Here is a 9148-nt window from a genome sequence, read left to right as displayed (position 1 = left end):
CATCATTTCCCCCAGATTCTTCTTTGGGTAAGTTGAGTCAAAGGCCCAGTCCAGATTTCAGGGTGGAGAACCACACAAGCTTATACTGCCAGGAGGCACGTTTCATTGGAGGTCAACAAAGTAACTACCTGACAAGAGGGGCTCTAGGGGCTGTGGCGGGGTGGGTGGGTAGGATGCTTCGGTTCCTAATTTTATGCTGCCCTTTCTTCAGAGATGACTGGAGCGCAAATAGTGGGGAGCAATTAAATCCCAAACTTCCTCTACAGAATTAAAGGTGTGTGTGGGGGTCTGTTCTAATACTGAATCAGTCTGTATCAAGGGAGGCCGGGCTATGTAGCTTCAGTCTTAGGCATTTACTGAGTATAGCCTATGCGTTGGGTTCTTAAGACACGTGTTACTTGTTAACCCTGTATTAGAGGAGAAAGCAGAGGCTCGATCGCAGCACTCCTATGTCACCGCATCAAGCACTACACCGCGACTCCTAGGACCTTTCTGCTTGGCAGCAGTGTTGGGGTAGAGAGCTGATGGGCGCCGGCGTCTCTGGAAGGTAGCGCTCAACTCCGCGGGGTTGGCTAGAAGAGCGATAGGCTCCCAGGCAACCAAAGGGAAGAGGGAGCTTCAGGATGTCTACCCAGATGCCGCCGAGCCGAGCGAAGGGATAAAACTAGAGCGCTAGGGCGCCCGGGTCGGTATCAAAGCCTGGGACGCTTTGGCCAACCTCAAATCTCCAGCTAGAGACCCTCTTCCAGGGCCGCGCGCGCTGGAGGATGGCAGCCTGCTCTCTGCGCCCCGCCCACGCACGGACGCGCCGGCCCCGCCTCCCGCGCAGTCCTGGCCCCGCCCTCAAGATTGGCCGCCCAGAGCCACCGTCCGCCCAGCCCCGCCCCGCACGGCCAGGCGAAGCTGAGCCGGCCGTGCGGTGTGTGTGTGTGTCTGTGTCCGTGTGTGTGTGTGTGTGCGCGCGCGTGTGTGTATGTGTTCGCGGGGCACACTCTCTGCCCCGGGAAGATGGTGGCGGCGGCGGCGGCGACTGAGGCGAAGCTGAAGAGGAGGACGGCGGAGACTACAGCGCCCGCGAGCAGGAACGACAGGCGGCGCCAGGACTGGGACACAACTGGGGCCGGGAGGCCGGGGCTGGGGGCCGGGCTGCGCCTCTCGCGGTGGCTGCTGCTGCTGCTGCTCCCGCCGCTGCTGCTGCTTCCCTGGGTGGCTGAGGCCGCGGCGGCAGCGGCAGCGGTGTCGGGCTCAGCTGCAGCCGAGGCCAAGGAATGTGACCGGCCTTGTGTCAACGGCGGCCGCTGCAACCCTGGCACCGGCCAGTGCGTCTGCCCCGCCGGCTGGGTGGGCGAGCAATGCCAGCACTGCGGGGGCCGCTTCAGGTGAGTGGGGGTAATGTGCGGTGTTGGAGGGTAGGGCCCAGCCAGAGGCTGAGGCCAAGGGGGCTGGAGATGGCCCCAGGCTGGGGGCGCATGCCAGACGGAAAGTGGGGAGGGTACGGCCGCCCCATGGTGTTTGAGGACCATTTGCTTCCGGGGAGATCATCTTCTCTGGCCTGGGGTCTTCCTGTACTAGAAGATGAAAAGGTTCAAGGCGAGGGTGGGGGCTCCCCAAAGGGGTTTGGGTGCGGCGGTCTACATGAGTGGAAAGCTTAGGGTCCCGAGGATTATCAAAGCCAGTCGGGCTTCTTCGTAAATGAGGTATAAAAGAAAAGGTGAGAGAGCCAGTCTTCCTTAAACACTTCAAAAGAACATCCCCTAGTTCTCTAGGGCCTGATGAGTTGCCTGACTGGTTAGAGATACTCCAGTCTGTGGGGTACTTTGAAGAAACAGGGCCCTGGAAGAGATTTGTTGTTTGGAGATAGAAGGGAAAAGGGTAGGATTGTGAGATATTAGATATAGAAGAAGTAGTGATTCTTGGCTAAAGGAAAGTGAGGAAAGTAGCCTTTAGAAGCTCACCGGAGGAGGCGGATTGGACCAGGGTCTGTCGTGGGGAGCACATGGAAGGAGGTTCTTATTTGCCCTGGTTTCTGGAGAATATGGAGTTCTGAGTTGGTCTGGTTTAGGGCAGGACCTCGCCATTAATTAATTGGTAGTTAGCTATTATTTGCTTTAGTCGTGCAAGGATTTCTGGATAATACACACAGACAGATAGATTAGGCAGACTTTAGCCTAGTCCACAAGGTGTTTGGAACATAGGTCGAGAAAGATAGGTTCATAGATGACTCTAATCATAAGGACCACAAAGTCATTCATGCCTTTGGAAGATGTTCACTGGGCATTTTTGATGTCCGACGTGGAGGAGTGGGGAAATACGGAGAACAAGACAGCCAGGGTCCCTCCTCTCATAGAACTTACTTTCTAGTGGGGAGACAGGCAGTTAACAAGTAAATGAATAAGTGAAAGAAAAGAACAAGGTGATTTCAGATAATGATAAAAGCTGTCAAGTGAGTAAGACATGTTGGCCTGATAGAGAATTATAACCAGTGGATAGTTTTTGGAGAAGCCACACATTGGAAGTGACCTTTGGTCCAATATCTGAATGAGGCAAGGGAGAGAGAACCTGTGGGAGTTCAGGGACAGAGAGACTGTGACTGGTTGGGGGACGCAGGGAATAATTTGAGGAGGAGGTGGCATTGAGTTTGAGCATTTGAGGCTAAGTAAGGTTGGGAAATGTGGAGCTGGGGAAAAAACTCCAAATGGAACAAAGGAGTCAGACAAAATTGTGGAGACTAATAAGTATTGCTAGTGCCAGGGTACATAGATGAGAATTGTGAGAAAGAAGTTTGGAACAGTAGAAGTCTAGAGTCACGTAATGTCAGATCTTCAAGGAAAACTCAGAGAATGAGAACTTTGAGGAGATGAGCTTTGTGGAGCAAGCAAGTGATTTCAAGACTAGTGTACAGCAGGGCTGGCCATGTAACGAGGATTCTGGTAATGTAGTTCTGGTTTAGGAACTGCATTACTCTGCACATACTTGTGAGGGCTACTCTGGGTGAGGTTATGTGATTATAGTGATTAACAAGAGAGACACTGTCCTGCCTTTTTGGAGCTTATATTCTACCTTGGGAATAAGAAATCCAGTTGTCAGTTTCTTATAATTTTCTTAAAGCTGTAGAAGCAAAGAGCAACTTGATTTAGTTTGGAAAGGTAAGGTTAGTGTCCAAATAAGTGATTTCTGAGTTGAGATGTGAAGGGTGACATCACACTGCCTACATAGGAGGTGGGGTGCTGAGGGGCCAGCATGTACGGAGGCTTGAAAATGAGAGGGATCATGGCAGGATGGATAGAAGGCCGGGTGGCTGGAGGAGAGAGAGCAAAGGGGAGCATGGCCAGACTGGAGAGATGAGCAGGAGCCAGGCTGTGTGGAGCCCTGTCCATTGAGTTGAGAATTTTGACCTGTAGCCTTTGAGCCTTGGATTAGCATAGTTCAGCTTGTTTTCATGACATTACAGGCTTTTAGATTGGAGCCAGAGCAGGAATGTTCTTGAAGATGGGGCCAGAGCATTCTGAACCTGAGGAACTTTCAAGATCAAGTGAGTGGATGGTTGGGTCAGAGCAGAGTTCTTCAAGTTCTGAAAATCTGGGAAGCCTTGGTAGGCAGTGGGGGCCCACGGATGAGGAGGGACATACATAGCTAGATCAGTCTGTCTGTAATGTTCGGATTGGGTGGACTCACTTTAAGCATGAGAGATAGTGGGCAGCTAGGTTGGAACTGTTGATCTGGGTCAGGCCAGGAGTGATGAGAACTTGAGGTAAGTTGTGGGAGCGCAGGCAGGGGTAGAGCTAGGTGGTAGTGGAGAGGTAAATGACAGACCTTTCTTTGAAACTGGCTTGCTTTTGGGAAGAGAGAGGGGGCTGGTGAGGGAAAGAAAACTAGATCATATCTTAGGTGATTGAGAGGACAGTGGTGTCATCAACAGACATAGGTGTGGATCTCAGATGTTTAATTCTGCGCACACTGAGATTGGGGTGCTTTCAGGGTATCTACCTGGCAGGAGGCTATAAGCACTGGAGTCATCTACATATACAAGAGCAGGTCTGAGTGTCCACATGGACAGTCCAGAGGTTTGGAGAAGAGCTACTGGTTAGGGGGAACGGGCAGTCCTGACTGGCGCTGCTTGTCTCAGATGGTGTCATGTGCGAGTGAAGGGGCTCCCCTGGTTGTTTTGGACTCTCCATTTGAGCCAGTTCCAGCTGGTGTCAGTGCTCTTTCCTGGGCAAACAGTTATGACCTTGGTCCTGATAATTTCATTGTATCTTGTGAGCTTCCGGAATTTGCATTTAAAAAAATGAAATAAGAGGGACTTACATCTCTAACCTTAAAAAAAAACTCACTTTAATTTTTTTATTGTAGGTTTTTTTAGGGGAAAAGTGAAATGTTGGTTTTGATTGTATGTTGTTATGTGTCTTGATTTAACTTACAAACCTCTTTGTTATTAGATAAGAGGCATTAGAGTGAATAATTTTCTGGTTTGGGTCAGCATCAAGTTGGTGTGTTTTTTAAGCTTTTTAGTTCCATAAGTCCTGGGTTACAATTGCTATTATAAGGTCTTTTTCATTAATTAGAAGGAATGTAAGGAGTTCCCGTTGTGGCTCAGTGGTTAACGAATCTGACTAGGACCGATGAGGTTGTGGGTTCGATCCCTGGGCTTGCTCAGTGGGTTAAGGATCCGGCGTTGCTGTGAGCTGTGGTGTAGTTTGTAGATGCGGCTCAGATCTCACATTGCTGTGGCTCTGGCGTAGCCTGGGAACCTCCATGTGCCCCGGAGCGGCCCTAGAAAATGCAAAAAGACCAAAAAAAAAAAAAAAAAAGAAGAAGAAGGAATGTAAGATAATAAGAGGATTAGATATATCTCTGAATGCATACCGCATGCCCTGGACCTGGTCAGGCGTTTTCATGTATGTTGTGCCATTTAATCTTCAGGACAGCTCTGACGGTGTTGTTTAAAATTTGGATTATTGTATGGTTATAGTTAGAAAATCGCTTAATTTTTTCCCCAAATGTAAGATACTATAGAAATGATTAATTACAGAGGATGAGGTTAGTGGTGTCAGGATTTTTGTTTTTGTTTTTTTTCTTTTTGCCTTGCCAGCAGCATGTGGAAGTTCCCAGGCCAGGGCTTGAATCTCCGTCACAGCAGTGACAATGCCAGATCCTTAACTGCTAGGCCACCAGGGAACTCCCTTAATGGTGTCAGTTTAATTAAAATAAGTGAACTCTTTGGTGGATGATTTCTAAATCAGTGCCACTTCCATTCATTTTTGTGTGATTCAGTAATCATTTTTTTCTACTTGTGATACCATCATTGGAAATTTTCTTTGGAGGTTTGTGTCGCAGCAAGTTAGAGAATTAAAATATTAAGCTCATTTATGAAATTAATGTGCATTTAATTCTTTTAAGTTCCTGCTATACAACTTTTGGGAGGATAGACTACAATAGCCTACTGAATTAGAGCCTTATTGTTATGTATGATATTAAGATCATCTATAGAAGAAAAAAAAAGAAGTAGGCATTGAGCATCTGTTTTGTGACCAGCACATGCAGTAATAATACAGTAATAGTTGAAGCAATAGCTGCTTCCATTTTTCTAGCATTTCTCTATATTTTCCAGACGTTGTATCAAGTGCCTTTTAGAAATTATTCCTTTTAGGAGTTCCTTGGTGGCTCAGTGAGTTAAGGGTCTGGCATTGTCACTCCTGTGGTGAGGGTTTGATCTGTGACCCAGGAACTTCTGCATGCTGTGGGGTAGTCCAAAAAAGAAGAAATTATTCCTTTATCATTCCCTTCCTTAGAGTGAAGCTAACTTCACAGATAGGTAAACTAAGCTTGGACAAAATAGTTTGCCCCAGGTTACACAACTTGTAAAAAATTGAGATTTGAATTTAGGCTTTGTCTAATTGCGAAACTCATGCTTTCCATTGTACCATTTGGCCTCTTATTTTTTGAGTCCAGTCATCCTTTATGAGCGTTATTTGGAAGTGCTGACTTAATACCAACACTTTGAGAAACAAAAGGGAAAATATTGAGAACTATGTCTAGATACTCATGTTGCAACAGAAGAAAGGATGGGGGAAAAACTGTAATTGTAATGTATACATGTAAGGATAACCTGACCCCCTTGCTGTACAGTGGGAAAATAAAATAAAAAAAAAAAAAAAAGGGAAAATAGATTTGTTGAAACAGCTAGCATTAAAGGAGTTCCCGTCATGGTGCAGTGGTTAACGAATCCGACTGGGAACCATGAGGTTGCGGGTTCGATCCTTGCCTTTGCTCAGTGGGTTAAGGATCTGGCGTTACCATGAGCTGTGGTGTAGGTCGCAGATGCGGCTTGGATTCCGCGTTGCTATGGCCCTGGTGTAGCCCGGTGACTACAGCTCTGGTTAGACCCCTAGCCTGGGAACCTCCATATGCTGCAGAAGCAGCCCTAGAAAAGGCAAGAAGACAAAAAAAACCCCCCGAAAAAACAGTATTAAAAAAAAAATCTTGGAGTTCCTATTTTGGCTCAGCAGGTTAAGGAGCTGACGTAGTCTTTGTGAGGCTGCAGGTTTGATCCCTGGCCTCCCTCAGTGGGTTAAGGATCTGGTGTAACCACAAGCTGCGGCATAGGTCGTAGATGCCTTGGATCCGGTGTTGCTGTGGCTGTGGTATAGGCCTGCTGCTGCAGCTCCAATTTGACCCCTAGCTCAGGACCTTTCATATGCCACAGGTGTGGCTATAAAAAGAAAAACAAAACAACCCCCCCAACTCTCTCATAGGCTACCTTCTCATTTCCCTTTATTTAAAAAAAATCTTAATTTACTTGAATATTTGTCTGGCTGCTGGTCTGAGGACATAAATATACTGTTCTAACTAGTGAAATGAAAATTCTTGACAATAAAATTTGCTGAAAGAAGGTAAAAAAATACTTATTTTACTTATAGTAATTTCTAAGGAAATATTAACCTGAAGCCCTAAATTATGTTCATGAATCAAATTTAGTCTTGTGTCTTTTCCCCAGTAAAATAAAAGCTCCATGAGGGTGGGAATTTTCATCTTTTTTGCTCATTGTTCTATTCCTAGAGCCTAGAGCAGGGCCTGAGATGTAATACTCAATCACTGTTGTTGAATGAAGGAATGAAATTCTGCTGTATATTCTTTATGCCTTAAAGAAAAAAGTTACCTGACTGCCATGTTTGTGTTTTGTCCTTTTGCTTCTCCTGAACTTCATTGTCTTGTCTTCCACCATTTGCTGGGTCTCTTTATCGTGCTGTCACCCCATATTGAGTCACATCTAAGATCAAACTTCTTATCTTCATTGAAAAGGTAGTATTTTCCTCTGTACTTCTTTACTTTAGTAGCAGATCCTACTTTAGTTAACCACACGTCTGAATTTAGGAGTAATCCTTTGCTCTCTCTGTTTATTCTCCATTCTTTAAAGTCTTAGAAATTTGTTCCTTTCTGTTCTTCCTGCTGCTATCCAAGTGCACTGGCCCTTCACCTCATTGCATGCCTACCTCTGTTGCGCCCTGGCTGGTTTCTTGTACCTCTGGAATCCATTCTACCCTTTGTCATACAATCCCCTGAGAACATGTGTCGCTGTCTTGCTCAGAAACTTTTTTTTTTTTTTTTTTGCCTTTTTAGGGCCGAACCAGTGGCATATGGAGGTGCCCAGGCTAGGGGATAAATGGGAGCTGTAGCCGCTGGCAAATACCACAGCCACAGCAACGTGGGATCCAAGCCACATCTGTGACCTACACCACAGCTCACTTTGCAATTCCAGATCCTTAACCCACTGAGGAAGGCCAGGCATCAAACCTGTGTCCTCATGGATACTAGTTGGGCTTGTTAACTACTGAAGCATGGCGGGAGCTCCAGAAACTTTTCTTTTTGACCTCCTTTTATTATCTGTAAAATGACACTCAGTAGAAGACTCCTCTGTGCCTTACACTTATCCCCTTTTCCCTAACCAAATCCTCTACTTTGTAGTTTTTCTGCATATTTGCTAAATTCAGCACCCTTCCTCTTCCCTGCTCCCACATTCTTCTCTACTTGTCTAAATTCTGCCCCAAGCCCAAGGCCCATTGTCAGTTCTCTATAATCTGTAATAGCCAATTCTCTGAAATCATGCCCATTTTCTTCTTTTGAGATGAGCTCTTGACTTGTTCAGTTCATAAATAGCTTCTGAATGATGATTATGTGTTAGGTACTGTGTGCTCTGACTTGAGGATGTGAAGGTGGATTAGAATCAGGCCTTGCTTACCCCTTGGAGAGCTCATAATTCTGAGGGGGGATTGCTGTGTGCACATGCTTTCAAAATTTAGTAATAAAAGTACGTGCAATATGTGGTGCTGGACTAATATGTGGTGGAGAGAGTAACTCTGATGGGGGCTCTGGTGGAAAGTGTCACAGAAAAGGGAATATTTGGGCAAATCTGAGAGGTTTAGTGTGAATAGACCGTCTAGGGGAGAGCAAAGAGCTTGTGCAAAGACAAAGAATCATGAACTTACTCGGTGTATTAAGTTTCTAAGACAGTGTTAACAAAGTACTGCAAACTGGGTGGCTTAAAACATTAGAAATGTAATCTCTCATAGTTCTGGAGATCAGAAGTCTGAAATCAAGGTGCTGGAAGGGCAATGCTCTCTCTGAAGGCTCCAAGGGAGAATCTGTTCTGTGCCTTTCTCTTAGCTTCTAGAATTGCCAGTAATGCTTGGCATTCCTTGGCTTGTAGATCAACCTCTGCCTCTATCACTTCAATCTCACATAGCACTTTCCCTTGTGTCTCTTCCCTTAAGGACATCAGTCATATTGGATATATGAGTATGGCCTCAACTTAAGTACATCTGTAAGCACCTGTTTCCAAATAAGGTCATGTTCAGGGATGGTTTGAACTTCAGTGTATCTTTTTCATCAACATGGTTCAATCCGTAAGACTGCAAGAACTCAACATAGATGGCTATTGCTATTGTCGGAGCGTAACTTTTAAGAGATACAATTGGAAGGATGTGAGACTGGAAGGTGTAAATGGCCTTCCCTTTTCGCCTCCCAGTAGCCTCCAGCTTCAGGATGCATCCTTGACTTAAGCCATGCCATCAGAGCATTCTAGTCTCTGGCTACAGTGATTGTTTTGTGGTAGGCTTGTGACCCAAGGTGATCGAGTCAGAGTTAATCT

General features: G+C 46.1%; 1 protein-coding gene across 4 annotated transcripts in view; it reads left to right on the top strand.

The window, feature by feature from the left end:
- The first annotated feature begins 895 nt into the window (after positions 1-895).
- The window catches only part of ATRN (attractin), a 186236-nt gene continuing 177983 nt past the window's right edge, over positions 896-9148 (top strand). For all 4 annotated transcript variants that reach the window (XR_014832058.1, XM_021077390.2, XM_021077389.2 and 1 more), the window contains exon 1: positions 896-1379. Coding sequence is in view for 3 of the 4 variants with exons in the window: in XM_021077390.2 (XP_020933049.1) it covers positions 1009-1379 (371 nt within the window). In the remaining variant the exon portion in view is untranslated. The remainder of the gene's footprint in view (positions 1380-9148) is intronic.

This window comes from Sus scrofa, chromosome 17 (assembly GCF_054392235.1).
Source record: "Sus scrofa isolate SSC_HxYL_T2T_F1_AM1 chromosome 17, Sscrofa_HxYL_maternal_Yorkshire_Landrace_v2.0, whole genome shotgun sequence".
Taxonomy (NCBI): Eukaryota; Metazoa; Chordata; class Mammalia; order Artiodactyla; family Suidae; genus Sus; species Sus scrofa.
Note: the sequence above shows the minus strand (reverse complement) of the source record. Positions and strands in the feature narration are given on the sequence as shown.